This window comes from Symphalangus syndactylus, chromosome 16, assembly GCF_028878055.3.
Source record: "Symphalangus syndactylus isolate Jambi chromosome 16, NHGRI_mSymSyn1-v2.1_pri, whole genome shotgun sequence".
Taxonomy (NCBI): domain Eukaryota; kingdom Metazoa; phylum Chordata; class Mammalia; order Primates; family Hylobatidae; genus Symphalangus; species Symphalangus syndactylus.
The window spans coordinates 48,198,795-48,223,136 of record NC_072438.2 but is presented as its reverse complement, the minus strand read 5'-3'; the positions used below and the strand labels follow the sequence as shown (position 1 = coordinate 48,223,136).

The 24,342-nt window shown below is 40.0% G+C and overlaps 1 protein-coding gene across 12 annotated transcripts in view; it reads right to left on the bottom strand.

Annotated features, from left to right (window-relative positions):
- Positions 1-24,342, bottom strand: part of LIMCH1 (LIM and calponin homology domains 1) — a 339,225-nt gene that overhangs the window by 188,530 nt on the left and 126,353 nt on the right. For all 12 annotated transcript variants that reach the window (XM_055246654.2, XM_055246657.2, XM_055246661.2 and 9 more), the window contains exon 2: positions 15,525-15,595. In XM_055246654.2, coding sequence (XP_055102629.1) covers positions 15,525-15,595 — 71 coding nt within the window. The remainder of the gene's footprint in view (positions 1-15,524; positions 15,596-24,342) is intronic.

The window sequence follows — 24,342 nt, the reverse complement described above, 5'->3', positions numbered from 1 at the left end:
ACTTGTATTTTTGATGTTATAGATAAAAAATGATTGCCTAATCCAAGGTCACAAAGATTTACAGCCATGTTTTATTCTAAGAGTTTTGTAGGTTTAGCTCTTACGTTTATGTCTATGATCCATTCTGTGTTAAAATTGTAGCATTTTACTACACATTTACTGGTTAGTTGTGAACATATCAATAATTTTGAAAGTATTAATTTTAAAATAATCTTTCTTCTTCCCATCCTCCCTTCAAAAGCTTACTACATGCCTGCCATGTGCAAGCACCATTAGGCATACAAAGACGGGTGAGTTGCTGTCAGTACTTCAAGGAATTTATCATCTAATAGAAAATTAAAATATCCAACTTCATGAGTAGTGCCATGTGTGAGACAAATGACTTGCTCTAGGCACAGCCAAAATTTCTCCTTCAAACGAGAAATGAGGGAGACAGCAGTTGAAATCAGGGTTGTCATCTCCACTTCGGGATGTATGGCTGTCACAGCCACGGGCGCTCAGAGGACTGAATTCAGGTTGCAGCACTGGGGATGTTGTGGTGGAGGGAAAGGTGCCCATTGCATGTGTTTGGGATTTAAGAAGATGGAAATGGACAGGGAATACAGCACCGCAGGTAGCTAGAAGCAAATGCAAGGAAGATACCAAGCAGGGAAGCACCAAGAGAATCGTAGGAACAATAGATCAACCTCTGTGACCAGTGCAAATGGACAGGGCTGACGAGTTGAATAGAATCATTGCACCCAGACAGAGGGACACCGCATTCCAGGCAGTGGAACTTGAATCACGTCCCGTCTTCTGGGAAGAGGCCACCAGTCACAATGAAGCCATGTTTGGGAATGTTAGCCTCCCAGCAGAGTCTACAGTGGATTAAGGAAGGGCAAGCACTAGAGCTAATCACTCAGACATACAGTCTTCACTTTTTCTTTTTATTCACTCTTTCTTCCTCTTGATACCAAGAAGGAAGTCTATTGCTTCATAGTTAACTTTTTAAAGAAATCATTTGGTCAGGTGCGGTGGCTCACACCTGTAATCCCAGCACTTTGGGAGGCTGAGGTGGGCGGATCACCTGAGGGCAGGAGTTCGAGACCAGCCTGCCCAACATGGCAAAACCCCATCTCTACTAAAAATACAAAAATTAGCTGGGCATGGTGGCAGACGCCTGTAATCCCAGCTACTTGGGAGGCTGAGGCAGCAGAATCGCTTGAACCCAGGAGGCAGAGGTTGCAGCAAGCCAAGATCGTGCCAGTGCAGTCCAGCCTAGGTGACAAGAATGAAACTCCATCTCAAAAAAAAAAAAAATCATTTATAAACTGGGTCCTTAGTAGGATATTTAAGAAAAAGTCCACTCCTTCAAGTAACCAAAGGGAACATTCAGAACAGGTGAGGCAGAGATTTTGCACACTTCATCATGGGAAGCCAGCCCACCAAGCCTGACAGCCCATTAGAGACAATCAAAATATGGATTATTAAGGAAATACAATTAGAGCTACTAAATCCTCTTAAATCTAAGCAAAGCCTAATCCAGCATGTAACCCCACAGGCAGGCAATGGGCTAGGCCAGTTTCTCATCTACCACACGAGCAGCCCACATCATTTAAACCAGTTGTTATATTTTCTTAAATTAATTGATCATTCTAAAAAATCTGTCAAAAATTTGTTCAAGAGGAGAAAGATTAGCCTGAGATTCAAGTCAGGAGAATTTTAATATTTCTTAAGGAGCAGATTAATAGGATGAGGGAATCACCACATGTTGAGGGAAGTGGTTCCAAGTGACAATTCTGCTAAAATAAGTTTCAAATACATTTCTAGGAAGCTTCAAAACAAACTCTGTAAATGCCCTACTGGGTCTGGGTCATATAAGACTATGTACTAGGAGAAAGGAAGTGACAAGGATCGTATAATTTTTAGTGAACAGAATATTTACAAAGATGGATGAGCTTGAGAATATTCCAAAGGCAAGATGCTCAAGTGCACACAAGAGCTCCCAGAGTAGACTTTGTAATTGATGTCCAAAGAACAGTTTGAATGGAGACACTACCCCTACTGTGCTAAGAGTCCCTCTTTTGAGTAGGAGCCAAGGGCTATTTATTTGGTGAGGATTCAAAAAGAGGCAACACTGGGGGCTCATTCTGCTCACCATGAGTCCTGCATATTCACCTTCCATGTTCTCCATCTGTTTTCATCTTTCTAACAGAAGCCTGTTGGGGATACTCAATTCTTGCCTAAGCCCCCATCTAAGCCCGGCCAATCTTCAAACAAAAAGCAGCTTTTTCACTGGAGATCTTTTTCAGAAAAGGAGTGGGTTGAAATGTCCTCACTTGAACTTAAAGGCTTAACGAGTCTTGGTGCCAAAAAGCTGGAGGCAGGCCAAGTCAGCGTGGCCAATTGTGATTTGGCAGAAGGACAAGGGAGAACCCTACACAGAAAGCCTATCAAATTCTTCCCAGTCTGCTAAGGCCAAAATCAGTAACGGAAAAAGGACCCAAGTTTGCTGAGATTGGAGCGAGCATCTGGGTTAGAGAGAGAGCTCTAGACAAAGAGTGCAAAGACACATTGTGCCTTACCACCTCGGGTCTCCATCTAATCATCTACAGAAGAGGGGCTGGAAGATCTAGGTTCACTGGGGTTGCTCTGAGGACTAAATAAGGGATTGGTTTGTGAATACTGAACAAAGCAGTGGTGACCAGTAGGGACCAGTCTAAAGTCACCAATAACAGGGGTGATCATATATCTCAGTTAGCTGAGGTCAGTCCCAGATTCCACTTGTTCCAGCATCTTATCTGGTTAATACCCCCTTTCACTCTGAACAGTGTCTCAGTTTGAATGACAGGTTGTATGGTTGCTCTACTAATCAGCCATTGGGTCATACTAATCTCATCTCTTTACCAATGTTTCAGAAAAAGATTGCATGTGTACTTTATATTACACAAGGTCTCTAACATAGCTGTTGGAATGATACACAAACATGAGCTAGACCTAAAACAGTTAGGTGGAATCATGATCAGTTGACTGGCAGTTCCCAGAGATACGTATTAATTGTTAAAAGTCTCCAGTCCTTCCTTCTGCAAGCGAGGCAGGCCTTTTCTGAGGTTTTGCTCAAACTGATATCTACTGGGGATATACAATACAGGTCACCTCCACCTTCTTAAAAGTCTTCTTAGCCCTCTTGGTTTCCATGACCTCACAGTTTCCTGGGTTTCCTCTCATCTCTCTGATAGTTCTTTTGTGAGCTTCTCTTTCTCCCACCCATGACCCAGGGTAGAGACTTCCTCAAACTGAGACCTATTCTGTGGCTCTTTCCTAATGTGGCCTTTCCCTCAGAGAGGCTTCCATATCTCATAGCTTAACCCTGATGTCCGACAAAGGCTCACAAATCCAACTTGAGCAAGTTGAATGCATCGCCTCACCTCTAAGAGCCAGGCCCTCATCCCCAGCAGCCTACAGGACTCTGGTCCTGGGTGGCTTGTCCATATCCCAAACTCAACCTGCCCAAACTAAAACCATGACCTCTCCAACAAACAGAGGAGCCTTTCTGGCTTGTATCAGGACCCCACTCAACTGAAACACCAAAATTATTTTTTGTCTTTTCTTTCATTCATCATTATACTCTACCAGGTGCTGTTGATTTCTTCAAAATCCTCTTCCTTTCCATTGCTCTTGGGAATCAAACCACCAAATCCTTATCTGGCTTGCAAGGCCCTGCACAATCTTGCCCCCACTACTTCTCTCCATCCACACTGATCTCATACCATTGCCCCACTGCTTTTCTATCTTTTGGCCAAACAAGTCTACCTGCAATTCCTCCAAGACACAGAGCTTGTTCCAGTCGTAGAGTTTTCAATCATGTTACTCTTTCAGCCCTAGAGTATGTTTCTTCTCAACTTTCATTTCCCTTTCCTCTTTCCTGGTAGAAGAGAATAATTTCTCCTCTTCATTCAGGTCTCCACCTAAATGTGCTTCTTGAAGGGAATCTGAGATTTATATCCCACACGGTCAGGATTTAGATTTCAAATCACCTGCCTGCCCCCCTCCCACCACCACCACCATTACATTATTTGATTGCATAATGCATTCATCTTTACAGTAACTTACCACACTCATAAGTGGGTTCTTATAAAGGTCAGCTGGATAAAGGAAGAGATGTCCTTGCCCTTTCAGGCACCTATCCTCTATATGTGCCAAACACAGCCTACTCATTCCTGACTCCAAACCTTCCCTCCTGCCTTTGTCCCTGTGTAGGATGCTGTGATACTGTGAATTATATTAAGAAATCCACATTTTGGTCTTCACCCCCAGCTCCTGGCACAGAGTCCCTAAAATCCTTGTAATTTCCTGAGCAATAGGAATGCTAGGTGCATTTTTTCACTCTGATATTTAGTCTCTGACCGCAGTTGCTGACGCAGAACTCCTAATCCCTTGGAATTTCCTGGGTGATAGGAGTGTCTTTTGCTCTAATGAGGCGACTCTTGGTAGGCTCCTAGATGGAGGCTGGTTACCAGAAAGACCAAGCTACGATTAGAAGCTTGGAACTTCTAGCCCCACTCTCATCCTCCAGGAAGGCGAGAGATGCTGGAAATGGAATTAATAACCAATCATGCCTAAGTGACAAAGCCTCCATAAAAATCCCTGAAACACAGTGTGAAGATATACTGGGTTGCTGGGCGTGTGGAGGTGCTGGGAGGATGGACCAACCATAAAGGGATGAAAACCCTATTCCCTTGGCCCCACGCCTTCCCCTCTGCATCTTCCATTTGGCTGTTCATGTGTACCCTTTATCAGATCCTTTAGAATAAATCCATAAATACATGGATGTACCCCGGAGTTCTGTGAGCCATTCTGATAAATATTCAAACCCAAGAAGGAGGCCATGAGAGCCTCCAATTTGTAGCCAAGTGGACAGAAGTTGTGGGTCATCTGAGGACCTGTTACTTGCAACTGGCATCTAAATGAGGGGTGGGGGCAGTCTTGTGGGACTGAGCCCTTAACCTGTGTGGTCTGTATTATCTCCAGTTTGTGTTGAGATTAAGTTAAACTTTAAGATAACCAGTTGGTATTGAAGAATTGGTCATTATGAGGGACAAAAACCACATATTTTTGTGACCAGAGTGTTATGAAAGTATAAAGAAAGAAAAAACTACTTGTTTTTTTCTATAAAGATGATTTTCCCTTTCCCTCAACCTATTCTTAAGTAATAGTCAATTAATATTATATCTCCCCAATTAACTGTCTCCCATGACATAACATTATCCTCATTTAACCTCTTATTAAATCTTGGAGATTAAATCTTCGTTGGTTTTACATTTACTCGTACACTGGTTTACACTGTAACTTAACTGCTCTGTGTGTGTGGGTCCAGTCCCCAAGCACATCATAAAACTTTTGAATATCATGTCTTACATTCTGTTTTTATGCCTCTTGGTGCCTAATTTGGTGCTATGCAGCACATGGTCGATAGCCAACAATTCCTCCATGTGATAAAATGTCTCCACACAAAGTTACACCATCAACCCTCAACCTGTCCTACAAGACTAGGACATATCCACGACACACCACATCTCATGCTGAAATCATGACAAGAATCTAAGGCCAGACCTCCTTCTGACAAGCAGCTCATTTATCAGTGATGATAGAACAAGTGTTTGCCAACAGATTTCTTATCTTTGGAAAATCATTTCAGCAACATAGGAACTGAGACAAAAATCCACTAAGACATTCTTTATTGGTCACTTATTTGTAGATTAACATACACTTTCATTTCATGACAATACGTTTGCAAAACAAAACTTTTAAGTTCAGTTCTATGACTCCTAGGAAGATGGAATGTGTAATAGAGAATCTTACACTTGAAGAAAGCAAATACATCCATCCTTTGGTCCCCTAGTCTTTAGGGATGGGTCTGTTGTTTATACAAAGTGTGTGTGTGTGTGTGCGTGTGTCTCTGTGTGTGTGTGTTTGTGTGTGTCAGAAACAGAGAGAGAGATAATAATATTGACTAAGACTGGGAGAAAGTTAAAGGCAGTCATTGATAATCAGGTGGCCTAGGTAGAAATCTTATAACTGGGTCTCAATCTATTCACCAAGTGTTTCTATAGATGGATTATTTGCTACACCAGTGTCCAATGAGTGAAATACAAAGATAAACGGTCTTCAAGAAAGCTCTCAATCCGGTACAAAGATGGGACAAAGAGGTAGAGCTCTATGATAGCACTAAAGTGGAGTTGTGTATGGGTACTTAGCAGCCAGACAAGAACCTATTAACACTGCCTAGAAGGTTCTGGAACAGCTTCCCAGAGAAGAAAACCACAACAGACTGGATGGATGGGAGGAAATTACATCACCACAGAGGTCAGGGTTATTGTTTTCAAAACAATCACTCTAGTCCCCAAGCTCTGCCAGCCAAAGTTCATTATTCACACATGATCAAGTTTGTAAGGGACCCGAATTTTCTTGCCCAGTTTTTGATCACAAGCTAGATGAGAGAAGCTAGAAAGTATAATCCAAATGCCTTCATCCCTTGGCTTGCTGGCAGCCCGAGGGTGCGAGCCACTGGGTGCACAGTGACACAGAGTTGCAATGACTATGTCATATTCATAATTGACTTTTGGACTATTTCCAAAAACAATAATGAGAACAGCCAGTGGTACAGGGTGCCAAGCAAGTGCCAGATGCTATGCTGAGTGCTTGACTGTATTCTCTCACTGGAATCTCCCAGAAACCTCAAGAAGTAGTAATTTCTCCGTTACACAGATGAATGGGGGAAAGTTAACATTTAAGTGCCTGCTATGTTCCAAACACTGAACAAAGAATTTTATACATATTTTCAATTCATTTTATCCTCAGAACAATTCTATACAGATTTTTACAATTATGATCTGTTTTTATAGATAAGTAAACTGGGGGACTCAGAGAGGTTAGGTTACTAGCCTAAGGATACACAGGAGGCAAATCTAGGATCTGCTCCATCTACTAGGTTGAACCCTAGGAAATCACATTATCTGACTATTTTTTGGTCTATTGACACAATTTCATAGGATTCAATGAAGGAATTCCAAAATCCACTCACTTTCCACTATACTCTCTCATACAAGGGTTTGAACTGGCTTTTGTTAAATATATGTCCTTAGATAGTAACAAAAATGGAAGAAAGGGTTGGGGAAAATGATAAGCAAACCAGAGAATAAGGGAGAGCATATCAGTAAGAATCAAGGTAAGAAAATAAACACAGTCATACACTCACTGAAAGTTGGCTTTGCATTTCTCTATGGGCAAGCTGCAAATAGCCATGAAGAGTATCTGCATACCGCCATTGCCAGGAAGCATTTGGGAATCTGAAGGTGAGTATGGGGTTGTTCTCATGAGTGGGAAGCACCACTGGCTTGAAGTGAGCAGGGCAGAGGAGGTGAATTATCTGCAATGAGTGGAACTGCTCAGATGCAAAAAGGAATTGTTCTGGTGACATCAATAGCATCCCTGTGGAGACACAGGAGCTCATCAGCTTCAAAACCTACCTAGGATGTTTGAACAGCTCCACAGGGATCCCATTGACGAGGGCTCCCCTAGACCTCCTGGAAGAAATGGTTAAAGAAACTCTAGGAAACTCAGGATGAAGAGATATCAGGACTAATGCCAGAGAAGCAAACATAATCCCAACCCCTGGAAAGAAAGGTCTCAAGTATTCAGAGACAGACCCTGAGGTTGGACAGAGCTGGAAACGGAGGGGCCTTATTCTAGGAGACAGCAAATGGTTGTGAGGAGAAACTCAACTGGATAGCTCCAAGGTCTCCTGTCCACTCTCAGAGAATTGGTGTCAAGTTATTCAGTAGGGGGTACTATAAATTAAAAGGAGAAAGTACAGACTACTCAGAGGATCACCTGTCTATTGGGAGAGAGGTCTCTCTCCCAACTCCAAGTGCTCGGAGGCACATGTACCCTGGAACTTAAAATAAAAATTGAAGGTTTTTAAAAAAAAAAAAAAAAAAAAAAAAAAGATTCTACACCAGGAGGTGGGAGTGAAAATGTCATTGATTTTAAACCCGCCTTCCTGATTCTAAATTAAGATTCCCACTAAAGATTTAATACCGTGGACAAGGGAATTAATTTGTCTTCTGTTGTTTTCTGTACTTCAGTAATTGTGCCTCATCACCAGGAAAAGGGTATTTTCCAGTTACGTTCATTTATACTTTAGAGACAAAATGTAAGGAAGCCTGTCCCTTCTCTAGAATGATCCCACCAAAAAAAACTGAAATATTTCATAGAATTATCCCTAAACAGGCAACATGAGAGCAGAAGAAACAAAAGAAAGGCTGGAATACCTCTGTCTCCTTTTGATGTGGTGACTAGATGACTTATCTCTACAAGGCTTATCAGTTCTTGATTTCAACATCAAGCAACATCAAAAAGTGAGGGAATCTTTTCGGCCTTCTAAGTCAATTACACCACTTCATGTTCACAAGTAGAAATATGACTTTCATACAGCCCTGGTCAAAAGACATGAGATTCTAAAACACTTAAGAGTTCATTTCCTTAAGGTTCTTTCAGTGAATGCTTCAGATAAGATAGAAAATGGTAAGCCACTAGCAGGCTCTTTCTCATCCACATATATCTATGCTTTCAAAGAATAATCTTTACTATGACTAACTTAAAAATATTGAAGGTTCCGTGTAGAACTAACTCATGTGTGGTCTGTACTTTTCTCAGGGGTTAAAGAAAATCACAGTGGCCATTAATGGTCTTTCTTGTGCAGAGTTCTTACCTGAACTCCCCAGTGACCTCACCCGGAGCCCCCATGCTGAAATATGACATCTCCCAGGGTGATTTTGATGATCCTCAGTTTCCATCATTCATGCTGCCTGTAGGTGCTAGTCTTTTCTCTCTCCTGCCTCTGTAGTCTTTAGTCCAGGTCCACCTCTCTCGTTTGTCTCCATCTGGTCTCAACCACTCTATCAAAAACTGAAACCCCTCCATCCTCCACTGACCCCAGCCTCCTAACCTTTCAGCTCTCTCATGCCCTCACTTGTATTGAACCTGCCTTCTTGTTTTTTTGTTTTGTTTGTTTTTTTTTTTTTTGAGACGGAGTCTCGCTCTGTCGCCCAGGCTGGAGTGCAGTGGCGCGATCTCGGCTCACTGCAAGCTCCGCCTCCCGGGTTCACGCCATTCTCCTGCCTCAGCCTCTCCAAGTAGCTGGGACTACAGGCGCCCGCCACCACGCCCGGCTAATTTTTTGTATTTTTAGTAGAGACGGGGTTTCACAGTGGTCTCGATCTCCTGACCTCGTGATCCGCCCGCCTCGGCCTCCCAAAGTGCTGGGATTACAAGCGTGAGCCACCGCGCCCGGCCCTGCCTTCTTAAACCAAGTGGGACTACCAGATCCTTGATGCTTACATTCTTCTAGTGCCTGTCTCTCTCTTAAGTCTTCACTGGAAGCTCCTTCCTTGGGCAGGTGTGCCCAATATAGTCATATATTCTGTCCGAACATTGGCCAGGGCAGGACATCTGACCTTGCCAAGGTGAACACTAAGATAAAGCAAGAATTGGAAGATAATATAAAAGCAAATAGAAATATGAACCATCTACCTACATGAACACAAAAGCTCTAAAATCTTTTTCCAGTGGACTGACTTTAAAATCTTAGATGTTCTATATTCTGGTTATATTTGTAAAACAGGCCTGCTATTATCACTTACCTCATTCGTTATCTATAGAGAATTTTTTAGCAATTAAGGGTAATATAAAAGTATGGATGCCAATGGATTAGTGATAGTCAAAAAGAGGAGAGAGAAAAGCTCTTTTCTTCAAAAAGACACAAGAATGACAGCTAACAAATGTAGCATTGTGCAACTCTCAATGTAATGATTGATTCGGGAAAGTATCATCAATAGATACTAAAGCCATTGGATGAAAGATCTGGGGATATCAAGTTATTTCCACAACTTGAGTATATTTCACAGATGACAAAAGAGAAAAGGCATATTAACAATGCATAAATCTTGGGGACATCACCTTGACCAATTATCACTCGTAACATTACCAGCAATGGGACAAACCCTACTATGTCCCATGCCAAGAACATCACCCACATGGTCTTGCTATAACTGTCTAACCTGGATTTAACCATGAGGAAGAAAAATCCAAATGTGAGATATATTCTACAAAATAGCTGGTCTGGAATCTTCAAACATGTTAATATCATGAAAGACACAAAAGACTGGATGGATTGTTCTAGGTTTAGGGAAGCTAAAGCAGCATGGCAATCAAATACAATGTGTGACCTTTGATTAGATCTTAGATTTCTTTTTTCTTTTTTGAGACGGAGTCTTGTTCTGTTGCCAGGCTACAGTGCAGTGGCACAATCTGAGCTCACTGCAATCTCCGCCTCCCAGGTTCAAGAGATTCTCCTGCCTCAGCCTCCCGAGTAGCTGGGACTACAGGCATGCGCCACCACGCCCAGCTAATTTTCGTATTTTTAGTAGAGACGGGATTTCACCATGTTGGCCAGGATGGACTCGATCTCTTGACCTCAGGATCCACCTGCCTCACTCTTCCAAAGTGCTGGAATTACAGGCGTGAGCCACCGCCCCTGGCCAGATCTTAGATTTTTAAAAAATCAGTATAAAGGATATTACTGGGGATACTAGCAACATTTAACTCTGGACTATGCTTTAAACGTTACTATATTATTGCTAAATGCCTTGAATGGTTATGGAGGATAATGTTCCTATATTTACAAGATCCACCCTGCAACATTTAGGAGTCAAGTTTCATGATGTTTGCATCTTACATTCAAATGGTTCAGGAAAAAAAAGGCATACATATACACGAAGAGATAAAGCAAATATGGCAAAATGATAATAATTAGTATATTGAGGTGCAGGGTATATGGATATTTATTATATTATTCTTGTAACTTTTCTATAAATTTGAAATTGTCCAAAATAAAAAGGTAGGGGAGAAAACTTGTAAAGAGACTCCTGGGAAAACCTTTTGTAAAATGTTATTTAATTTATCCAAATAGCATTTTGCACTGCCCAAACTCAATTTCTTAACTTTACAAGGATAAACAATTTATATCTAAAATTAATTCCATAGTCCTTTAGAACTGGCAAAGTTTCTCTGTAAAGGACCAGATAGTAAACACTTTAGGCTTTGTGAGCCACATATAGACTCTTGTTTAATTTAGTTTGGTTTACAATCCTTTAAAAACGTAAAAAACAGTCTTAGCAAGAAGGCCAGTAAAAAAAAAAAGAAAAAAAATAGGCCAAGGGCCATAATTTGCCAGCCCCTGATCCAGATATAATTCCATAGACTCTTATCTAAATAATAAAATCAGAGTCAGGAACACAAGTCAGAAAGTTTCTTTTCTGGAGTTATTTCAAAACAGGCTGATGTATGTACAGGGAAGTAGAGAATATCATCTACTAATGACTCCAACCTGGGAGTAGCTTCTTTAAAGACTAACTCTCTGCAGCCCTCCTTTTTGACTCGTAAGTCATCAAGGACACTGTGCTGTATATGATTAATATTTCTAACAGCGTAACATTTGTCACATATTTGTGACTGTGTCACACTCTGACCCCAGCCTCTTATTAAATACTCAGAAGAGGGCTCACACCATTTAAGCATTTAACCTCTGAAACTTCAACTACACACACACTTGGCAAAAACAACAGAGGAAGAGAGACATGAGTATGGCAAAAACACATCTACTGCCATTCCACTGGGCATAGGCACTCTATTTTATACTTGCTATTACTGTAAGCTATACATTTATGTATTAGTATTCCGGCATGGGGGTTGCATATTCAAAGCCATATGGAGTAGGAGATGTCCCAGGGTGATTTTGAGGGTATTCCATTTCCATCGTACATGCTGTATGTAGGTGCTCGTCTTTTCTCTCTCCTGTCTCTGTAGTCTTTAATCCAGGTCCACTATTCTCGTTTGTCTCCATCTGGTCTTGACCGCTCTATCGAAAACTGAAACTCCTACATCCTCCACTGCCCACAGCCTCTGACCCCTTCAGCTCTCTTGCCCTCACTTTTATTGAAGCTGCCTTCTTAGCCCAAGTGGAACCACCAGGCCCTTGATGCTTACATTTTTCTAAGACCACCAGCCCCATGCAGTTCTTCTTTGTCCTCTGCCCAGCTGAGACTTGGTGGTTCACCCTCTGCACTGCCACCTTCCCCAAACTTAAGTCTGCAGGCACTAATGCCCTCTCCTCTCTCCACCTGCCAATCTCTTTCTTTTCTCTCCCATTAAAATCCCAATTCTAGAACAGGGCAGTGATTAAGAGCAAGAGCTAAGGGATCAGACCTCCTGAACTTAAATTTTTTTTTTTGAGACGAAGTTTCACTCTTGTTGCCCAGGCTGGAGTACAGTAGCATGATCCCAGCTCACTGCAACCTCCGCCTCCCAGGTTCAAGCAATTCTCCTGCTTCAGCCTCCCGTGTAGCTGGTATTACAGGCATCCGCCACCAAGCCCAGCTAATTTTTTGTATTTTTAGTAGAGATGGGGTTTCACCATGTTGGCCAGGCTGGTCTTGAACTCCTGACCTCAGGTGACCCACCCGCCCCTGCCTCCCAAAGTGCTGGGATTACAGGCGTGAGCCACCGTGCCTGGCCAAACTTAAATACTTTTTATCTGTGTGATCTTAGCCAAGTTATTTAATCCTTTGTACCTCAGTTACTTTCTCTGTAAAACAGGTATAATAATATTCCTTAGAGACCACAGCTAAGTTTGAAACCAGGCTGGTCAGGGGAAACCAGACCCCAGGACCAGAAGGTATCCTTCTGTTTGATGAAAATGATGAAGCTTTTTTTTTCTTTAGACTCCTACAACAACTCAGGAAATTTTTAGTGAACGAAGATGCTAGTGTCTCTACACAGTTGCTACTAACATTTAGAGTGGATTCAACTCAGACAAAAAGATGAGCATTTGTTGAACAAAAGAAAGAATTCAACAATGCTGCTCATGTATTTGCCAACTGGGATAACACTGTTCCAAGATACCAACTGGGCTTCTATTTTGAATAACACAAAACTGGAAAGCATCAAATAATTTTTTAAAGCCTATATACTATAAAAAGCCCAATTCTAAGAAGAGCCAAACTGCTTAGTTTTCAAAATTTGAAATTGTAGAGAGTCCTTATGTTTTTTAATGTTTCTGTGGTGTGGGCTAGCCATGAATTAGAACTCCTAATCACTGGCATCCACTAAACTCTCTCCAGTTCTAGAGAGTGGTACAGTCTTAGGCATTCTAATCTAATCTCCAAAGACAGGTGTTTGACACCTGTGTGGCTCCACTGTCTATGGGCCTTCAACTTCCTAAAATCCTCCATGCTGAGTGTCCCGGTTTTGGCCCCCGCCATCAAACAATCCCACATTTTCAACAGAGCAAGTCCCCCTTTTTGCTAGATTGGCCTTGGGATACAAGTCCCAGAAAATACACCTGCTAATCTCAGTCTGTGGCAGCCTAATAGTCTCAACTTACACAAAACCTAGCCATAAGGGTGAGGAAGAAAATTCTTCCTCCCTTGTCCCCAACCACCACTGCATGCAGCTCCTGGGTCATGGTTTTGGTTCTCATCGCTCTGCAAGTTCCATGCCTAGAAATTTGTGTGCATCTGGTTTCTCTGGCTCCTGACTCAGCTTTCTCTCGAAGGACCTAGCAGACGTTCATGCTACTGGCTTTCCTTGCCTCAGGCCTCCTATGTGGTTCATTCCACTTTAGCAAACTCTTTGCGGGGGCTGCTAGCTAGAGTCCCACTGGGGAAACGAGAGCTTGATCCCTAGTCCTCAGACTCCAAAGCTCATGCTCCTTCAAATACACCAGTGGGTCTAATCCCCTGTGATTAGAGGACTTAGACAATTTCATCCTACCTACCTGGGCATGAGAATACAGTGGAGAAGTGGATGCCTACAAGAATCTCTGGAGCAAATGTCAGGTAAACAAAAATTGGACCAAAGACCCACTTCAATTGAACCAACATGGTCTGCATGAATTAGATCAGATTTTGGCTAGTCTGTTAATATCAGGAGAGGGCTAAGCCCAGAATCATGGGAAAAACAAGTGCTAGAACAGAGGGAAAGAGTTCAGACCCTGACTGGCTTGCATCCACTGAGGTGCTGAAGTAATTACGGCTTACCTAAGAGTTAAGTTCTGATTTAGATGTAACAATGAGAAAAGAGGTGGTGAGGGATATACGAGTAGGGTGGAGAGACTTCGTAGGAAAGAGAATATGGAAACATCAAATAGAAGATACACATTTTTCTTTGAAGAAAGAAGAGCAGTGGGGAGGCAGAAAAAAATGCTGGCAGGAGCTGTGTTGAGAGGTTCAACAAAATAGTCAACATTTGTACAGTGCTGCACAATCTTTGAAAGTGCCTCACTCACTCTATCCTTTTGAAGCTCATAAAAAGCCTACAAAATAGAGTTATAAATTTTTATTACGATTTTAGAAAAAAATGAGACTTGGGGTGATTAAATGATTTAGGTGTAAAGTAAGAACATCAATCTCTAGTCCTCAGGCTCCAAACCCACACTCCTTCTGTGTCATCATTGGATCCCAAGCAATATTCTGAAAGTTGACAAAAACAAGAGTTTATTCTATGCGATTCCACTGAAATCAAGTATAAGAGAAGGCAAAATAGATGCTACTGTGATAGAGATCAGAACAGTGCTTGTCTCCAGGGGCTTGAGATTGAGTGAGAAGGGGCATGAGGAAACTTTTTGTTTCATATCTTGATTAGGTTACATACGTGTACACATCTTTCAATACCCATTATCAGATTGTACAGTTAGGAGCTGTGTGTTTCATTGTATGTACATTTCACCTCAAGAAAACAAAAATCAGTATTCAAATCACAAAACCTGTTAAATAAATGCAAATTTTGAAATCTTGAAATTTACGTCTATCCATAAATCTTGAAATTTATGTCTTTACTTTATAAGTATGAAGGCTCTGCTTATTTTGTATCTAGAGCTACTTCACAGGAGCCCTGAATTCTTCAAAACACAAAAATTAAACACCGTAGTTATTGTTCACATTTAAATTTTGCCAAAAGCACAAATTAAACATATTCGAAATACACCAGTGAAACAGGCAAAGTGAGGAACATTACCTGGCATGTTCGTTAAGATGTTGTAAGTATATAGAAGCACTGTTTTATTTTGGCACAAGCTGCTTTTGTTTGGGATTTAAAAGGGGAGAAAAGTTTTACCACAATTAGGTCCACCCTTACAATTATATGGGCTCAAATTAATGTACAGTGAAAGATTATTGGAGCTGAGCAGCAGCTACCAGATGCTCTTTCTCTGTCTTGTTTGCAGTTGCCACAGTCCCCACCGCTCCCTACTGGCACTCCAAGGCTCCCACACCGACTTGTGTTTCTTGTCTAGCCCAGGAATTTTTCGAGTTTCAGATTCAAACCGTGAATAAATTCAAAACAAAACACTAGAAGTCTTACAGCCAAACTGGATAGTATTAATGATGTTTTTTGAATAAAACTAACTGAATATAGGCTATACTTACTCGCAGAGCAGGATTCCATTTTCTAAACCTGTCCGAAAATCTTTATCACCAAAACTTCTGCCAGTTACTTGCTGCAAAAGAGAAAAGGAAAAGAGAGCATAAGTTTTTCTTTTTTAATCAAGAAGTCCAATCATATATATATGTGTGTGTGTGTGTGTGTGTACATATATACAATTATGTATGTGTATATATATGTATGTGTGTGTATATATATGTGTGTGTGTATACATATAATTATATATATATATAATTTTTTTCAAGAACCTTGAAAAAACTGGTGGCATTCCAAGAATGGGGAAAATCTGCTAGGCCTGAATTTCCTTCCCATGTGTAGCTTTGCCTAGATCAGCTAAAGTTAAATTTAGACCATTTCTTTGAAGCCTTTTTTTTACTACCTTAAACAATATCTGCCCTTCCTGATAAGAATTTCTTACTTTTGGGGGTTTGGGCACAATAAGTCAAGGCCACAGTGCCTTTCATCCAGAGGATCCACCCCATGCACACTTTCAAAAAAGCCTGGGGAAAGCACACCTGAGGATAAAGTCCTTATTTACTGAAACCTCCAGGGACTGAGGGAGAAAAGGATATGGATGCCTAATCTCAAGGGACTAACATCAAGATGGGAAGATTAAAGCCAATATCCATTAATAATATAGCATAAAAGAGAAAAAATTAAAAGCTGGGAAAGAATAATTGTCTGACAGCACAGGATTGATAGCCACTCTTGGTGCCTCTGACTCTCAGCAGCCCTGTGGCCTAGGCACCAGGGAGACATTTGTTCATGTGTTCATTCAGTAAATATTTATTGAGCACCTAAAATACACCAGGTAAGTATACAGGCATCCCTCAATATCCATGTGGGAATGATTTCAAAACCCATCTCAGCTACCAAAATCTGTGAATGCTCAAGTCTCTGATAAAAAATGTGTAGTATTTGCATATAACCTATGCACATCTTCCAGTACATACACGTTGAATTATCTCCAGATTACACTGCATAATATAATGTAAATGCTATATAAATGGTTGTTACACTGTATTGTTTAGGAAATAATGACAACAAAAACAGATGCTTTTTTTTTTTCGGATATTTTTGGTCCACAGTTGGTTGAACCCACAAATGTAGAACTCATGGATATGGAAGCCTGACTTGACTATAAACCCTAAAGCAACCTCTAAAAAAGAAAAATAAAGTTATAGCTAACGAACCAAGAAAGGAGATAAAATTGATTATAAAAAATACCAACAAAATTCAATTAGGAAAAGAGGAAGTCAAATTGTCCCTGTTTGCAGATGACATGATTGTGTACCTAGAAAACCCCATTGTCTCAGCCCAAAATCTCCTTAAGCTGATTAGCAACTTCAGCAAAGTCTCAGGATACAAAATCAATGTACAAAAATCACAAGCATTCTTGTACACCAATCACAGACAAACAGAGAGCCAAATCATGAGTGAACTCCCATTCACAATTGCTTCAAAGAGAATAAAATACCTAGGAATCCAACTTACAAGGGATGTGAAGGACCTCTTCAAGGAGAGCTACAAACCACTGCTCAATGAAATAAAAGAGGATACAAACAAATGGAAGAACATTCCATGCTCATGGGTTGGAAGAATCAATATCGTGAAAATGGCCATACTGCCCAAGGTAATTTATAGATTCAATGCCATCCCCATCAAGCTACCAATGACTTTCTTCACAGAATTGGAAAAAACTACTTTAAAGTTCATGTGGAACCAAAAAAGAGACCGCATCACCAAGTCAATCCTAAGCCAAAAGAACAAAGCTGGAGGCATCACGCTACCTGACTTCAAACTATACTACAAGGCTACAGTAACCAAAACAGCATGGTACTGGTACCACAACAGAGACATAGATCAATGGAACAGAACAGAGCCCTCAGAAATAATGCTGCATATCTACAACTATCTGATCTTTGACAAACCTGACAAAAACAAGAAACGGGGAAAGGATTCCCTATTTAATAAATAGTGCTGGGAAAACTGGCTAGCCATATGCAGAAAGCTGAAACTGGATCCCTTCCTTACACCTTATACAAAAATTAATTCCAGATGGATTAAAGACTTACATGTTAGACCTAAAACCATAAAAACCCTAGAAGAAAACCTAGGCAATACCATTCAGGAGATAGGCGTGGGGAAGGACTTCATGTCTAAAACACCAAAAGCAATGGCAACAAAAGCCAAAATTGACAAATGGGATCTAATTAAACTAAAAAGCTTCTGCACAGCAAAAGAAACTACCATCAGAGTGAACGGGCAACCTACAAAATGGGAGAAAATTTTCGCAACCTACTCATCTGACAAAGGGCTAATATCCAGAATCTACAATGAACTCAAACAAATTTACAAGAAAAAACAAACAACCCCATCAAAAAGTGGGCAAAGGACATGAACAGACACTTCTCAAAAGAAGACATTTATGCAGCCAAAAAACACATGAAAAAATGCTCATCATCACTGGCCATCAGAGAAATGCAAATCAAAACCACAATGAGATACCATCTCACACCAGTTAGAATGGCCATCATTAAAAACTCAGGAAACAACAGGTGCTGGAGAGGATGTGGAGAAATAGGAACACTTTTACACTGTTGGTGGGACTGTAAACTAGTTCAACCATTGTGGAAGTCAGTGTGGCGATTCCTCAGGGATCTAGAACTAGAAATACCATTTGACTCAGCCATCCCATTACTGGGTATATACCCAAAGGATTATAAATCATGCTGCTATAAAGACACATGCACACGTATGTTTATTGCGGCACTATTCACAATAGCAAAGACTTGGAACCAACTCAAATGTCCAACAACGATAGACTGGATTAAGAAAATGTGGCACATATACACCATGGAATACTATGCAGCCATAAAAAATGATGAGTTCATGTCCTTTGTAGGGACATGGATGAAACTGGAAAACATCATTCTCAGTAAACTATCGCAAGGACAAAAAGCCAAACACCACATGTTCTCACTCATAGGTGGGAATTGAACAATGAGAACTCATGGACACAGGAAGGGGAACATCACACTCCGGGGACTGTTGTGGGGTGGGGGGAGGGGGGAGGGACAGCATTAGGAGATATACCTAATGCTAAATGACGAGTTAATGGGTGCAGCACACCAACATGGCATGTGGATACATATGTAACAAACCTGCACATTGTGCACATGTACCCTAAAACCTAAAGTATAATAATAAAAAAAAAATACTAACAATTTAAAAAGCAACAAAAAAGGGAAAGGGGAACAAAGAACAGAAGAAGCAAATAGAAAAACAATAGATTATAGACTTAAACCTGACCATGTCAATACTTACCTTAAATATAAATGGTTTAAACATCCCCAATTAAAAGACAGAGATTGTCAGAATGGCTAAAAAAGCAGGATCTAACAACTATGTACTGTCTACAGAAATGCACTTTAAATATACAGACACAAAAAAGTTAAATAAAAGAATAAAATAAGATATACCATGATAACGCTAATCAAAAGAAAGCTGGATTAACCATATATATGGTTATATGTAAATCGTTGTTACACTGTATTGTTTAGGAAATATTTTTTTTTTCCTAGAAAGTCTGATATAACTATATATCAGACAAAGAAACTTTCAGAAGAAAAATAACAACAGAAATAAAATCATTTGATAATGATAAAGAGGTTCACTAATCAGGAAGATGTAAGAATCCTAAACATTCATACACCTAATTATAAAGCTTCAAAATATGCAAGCCAAAACAGATAGAACTACACAGAGAAATGGACATATCCACAAATAGATTCAGAGGTTTATATATCTCTCTTCAATAATTGACAGGACAAGTAGAGAGAAAAATCAATAATGCTATAGAAGATTTGACCAACACTATCTACCAAATAGACCTAAATGACATTTCTAGAATATTCCACCCTAAAACTGCAGAATGTACATTTTTTTAAGTTCACAGTGAGCATTTATGAAGACAGTCCAAATTCTGAGTCAGAACACAAATCTCAATACACTTAAAAGAATTCATACAAAATATGTTATCTGATTGCAATGGAATTAAATTCTAAGCTAATAACAGAAATATCACTGGAAAATCCCCAAATATTTTTAAACTAACTAACATAATTGTTAATAACCCACTGATCAAAGAAGAAATCAAAAAGAAATTAGAATGTATTTTGTAGTGAAAGAATATGACAATATCAAAATGCATGGAAAGACACTAAGGCAGTATTTAGGGGAAAGGAATGCCCAAAATGCCCATATCAGAAAAGATCATCTCAAATCAATGAATTGTGCTTTATCTCATCAAATTAAGGCCAAATTAAGTAGAAGAAAGGGGGAAAACTCAGGAGTGAAATCAATCAGATACAAAACTGAAAAACAATAGGGAAAAATCAAAGAAACCAAAAGCTGGTGGGGGGTTTTGTGAGATCAATAAAAGTTAGAAACCTTTGGCTACATTAGTAAACTCTTAGCCAATAAAATTAGTAACCCTTTTGTTTTTAGTCAAAAAAGAAAGAAGGCAGAAATTACTGATATCAAGAATGACAGCAATGACATTATTACAGATACTATAGATAGTAAAAGGATAACAAGAAAAATTATAAATAAATTTGTACCAACAAATTTGTCAACTTAGATGAACTTGATAAATCCCTTGACACAAACAGCCATAGTTCACTCAACAAAGACATAGATAGATAACCTTCTCACAAAGAAAATGTCAGGCCCAGAAGGCTTGCCTAATAAACATACCAAATATTTAAGGAAGAAATAATGCAATTCTACACAAAGTCTTCCAGATAATTGAAAAGGAAAGAACACTTCCCAATTCATTTTACTAGGTTAGTTTCACCCTGATATCAAAACCAGACAGATATTATAAGACACATACACAGAAAATATGCCAAAATGGTATTTCTTCACAATGGGAATCATATATGACTTCTACTTTACTTTTTAAATTTTTCAGTATTTTCCTAAAACTTTCTACAATACATATTACTTTAACCATCAGAAAAATCAAACAAGACTTTTTGTTACAAAAAAAGTCTAAAGAAACTAAATGGTCTCAATTTTTCCTTATAAGCCAAAGTTTAAATTCTATCATAAAACATGCTCATTAACCACTCCCACTATGTAATGTTACAAACAATTATTTTATTAGTATCCTCTCATTCTTATTTGAGGGAGGGTAAGAAAATGAATTTTAAAAAGTCATTCTTAACAGTTTACGAATATCTACTTTTCCCAAAATAAAGAAATTAAGAAAGATCCCATTTAAAAAGCTAATATTTTAAACATAGACTTTAAACGTATTGGCATTTTTTTCCCAGAATCTGTCCATGATTTGTCTGCCACTGATGTGTCATCTGTCAGAATGATTTACATTTTGGAAGCATCACTAAGCCTCTCTATAATACTAACTTTGTTCACCAAGAAGTGATTGGAAAGGTTCTAAAACATTTTTTCATAAGTCTTTACATTTTTGTCAAAAGCATTATGTTCTAGTGAAAACAGTGCCAACATTGAGAACCCAACAAAGTTTAGCTACATTTATTTCAGAATCTCTGGTTCAGTTTACCTAGGGCTTTCTCCATGTATTCAGCAATGATGATGAGCAGGATCTAGAGATAGAACCACAGATGAACTGTGGCCACTGTGTGCAGGAAGCTCACCAATTGATGAGAAAAGCAATCTAAACTCTTATGACAAATACAAGGTAACATAACTATTAAGAATCTATAGAAAAAAAAAAAAGCACTTTGGGAGGCCAAGGCAGGCGGATCACGAGGTCAGGAGATTGAGACCATCCTGGCTAACATGGTGAAACCCTGTCTCTACTAAAAATACAAAAAATTAGCTGGGTGTGGTGGCAGGGGCCTGTAGTCCCAGCTACTTGGGAGGCTGAGGCAGGAGAATGGAATGAACCTGGGAGGCGGAGCTTGCAGTGAGCCGAGATCACACCACTGCACTCCAGCCTGGGCGACAGAGCAAGACTCGGTCACACACAAAAAAAGAATATAAAAAAATTGGTGCCCCACATACAACCTAAATTGTTCATGTACCACTTAAAATTATCTTGGTATGTAATGCATAGCCACTGAAAATTTTCAAGTAGAGGTTGATATAATAATCTAAAACTCAGTCTGCTAATCAAAAATCCCCCAAGATGTAGTCTGATCAAATTCAATTTCTTAGACCCAATTCTGGGAATAGGCACCATGTGTTTGCAGGAAGATGCTACTTTCCACCTCTGTTCCTCCTCCTCTGCTCTCTGCTGTCCCTCTCCCATGCCCATTAGGTCCGAGCACAGTCTTCACACTGCTGTCCACCGATTCAAATGCCATCCATTCCATCTATTTAGGATAGATGCACTTGGATCTTTCTTAGGAGGATGAACAGCTGTACAGACTGCAGAAATTCAATAAGAACGAAGCCACTGAAAATTTGGTCCTTAGACAAGTAGCAGCAGCATCTTCACCTGCAATTAATGTTAGAAACACAGATTCTCGGCCAGGCGTGGTGGCTCACACCTGTAATCCCAGCACTTTGGGAGTCCGAGGTGGGTGGATCACGAGGTCAGGAGTTCAAGACCAGCCTGGCCAACATGGTGAAACCACATCTCTACTAAAAATACAATATATATATGTATATGTGTATATACATATATATATATGTATGTGTGTGTGTATATATATGTATGTATATATGTGTATATATATACATATATGTATGTATATATACACATATATGTATGTATATATATGTGTATATATACACATATATATATGTACACACACACATATATATATATATATATCAATCAGCTGGGCGTGATAGCATGCATCTGTAATCCCAGCTACTTGGGAGGCTGAGGGAGGAGAATCGCTTGAACCCGGGAGGCAGAGGTTGCAGTGAGCCAAGATCACACCACTGCACTCCAGCCTCGGCGACAGAGCAAAACTCTGTCTCAAAAGAAAAACGAAAAAAAGAAAGAAAGAAACATAGATTCTTAATGCTCCCACCTCGTCTAAGAACTACTAAATCAGAACTGGCATCTTAAAAAGATCCCCATATGATTCCTATGCACAGTACATTTCACAAAGCCCTTACCTCATATACTAAACTAAGCCAGCAGTTCAGAACCACAGAAGGAAGACCTTCCACTGGAGTCAGGATTTGGCATGGCCTGTCTCAACAACCCCTCTTAGCAACATCTTTGTAATATGTTTACAATATCACACATTCTATATACTAACTATAAAGACTGCTAATTCCTGTTCCCCTCATGATAGCATAAGCCATTGCTATAAACAGCAAAACAGCTGCCAAGAATCAACCACCAGTACCAACAGTCCATTTGCAGGGTATATAAAAAGTGACTGCCTTCCCTTACTGTGCCACCTGGATCCTGACTGATGAAGGACTCTCAGTAACCTTCCAGACAAGGCACTGGGCAAACCATCAGCTCATGACCACTCTCCAAAGACACAAGGGCAGGATGGGAAGCTTAGCAGAACGGGAAGCTTAGCAGAGCTCTTAAAAAGAGCCTGAGATGGAAGTGATGAAGAGAGAGCCCAGGTTCAGAAGCATTCAGGGGCCAGTAGGGGAAAAGCTGCATGCAATGTCAGGAGCACTTCATCAGCCCCTCAAATCCTGCTCTCTCATCCTCTTGATCCTTGCCCATTGATCACTTAATCCTTACAGCTCTATCTTTGCAGCTGTTTAGCCAAAATCTTAAGAGTTATGCTTGACCTCTATCTTTTCACACCTAACCACATCTATCAACAAATCCTGTTGATTCTCCCTTCAGAACTTAGCCAGAATCATTGCTTCTCACTGCCTGCATTCTATTGTCTTTTTCCAAGCCATTGTCATCTTACACCTACACAGGTCAAGGGCCTCCTAACTGGTCTTGCTGCTTCTACCCTTGCCTCCCTTTCATCTATTCTCAAGCCAGCAGCCAGGGTAATCCTGTAAAATTAGATCATGCTACCATTCCACTCAGACCCTTGCTCCCACCCCCATAGCTCCCCATCTCACTCAAAGTTAAGTGAAAGTTCTCATAGTTCCCTAATGGTGCTCAACATAAAACCAAACAAGTAAACATACAAACACACAAACTAATGGGCATGCATGGACAAAAACTTTTGGATACCACCGTCTTAAAGGTGGGCATAATAAACTTCCATATATGTCTCCATTCAAGGGGACCCTCAGAAGTACTTAACGGTGACAATTATGTCACCAACTATGCCCTGTGTGCCTTTCAAGAAAGCCCAATACCAGATTTTTCTTGCTTTATGCTTTAGGATTAATTCACTAACCAAAATATTTCTTGGAGGGACACGAAGATTAACACTATCAATGAATGGATAATTCACCAAACTCTTGATTATTTTAAAGGAAAAGTGTTCATCTGCTTTAGCAGTTACACCAAAAGCAGAAGCAAGAGGAGATTTTAATGTGTCATCACACTATTTTATGGAAGTAATTATTGAGGAAGCTCATCTGTATCCTATTTCCTTTCCACAGAACTAAAAGGTAATTATGTTTCTAAGTTTGTCTGTGTCAATGGCACTGCTCTGAACCATCCAAATAAGAAACATGGGGGACTTTAAAAAACAGTCTAATAAACAAAACCACACAACTTTATGGCAACATTTTCACAGTGTGTTTATAATGTGATATAAAACATTGTATATGAGTATGCTCCACTCTGCTAATTTCTTTGTAACCATTGTTATTATGTAATTGCCATAAAAAGTCAAAGGCTGCCAAGAATCAATCTCCCAG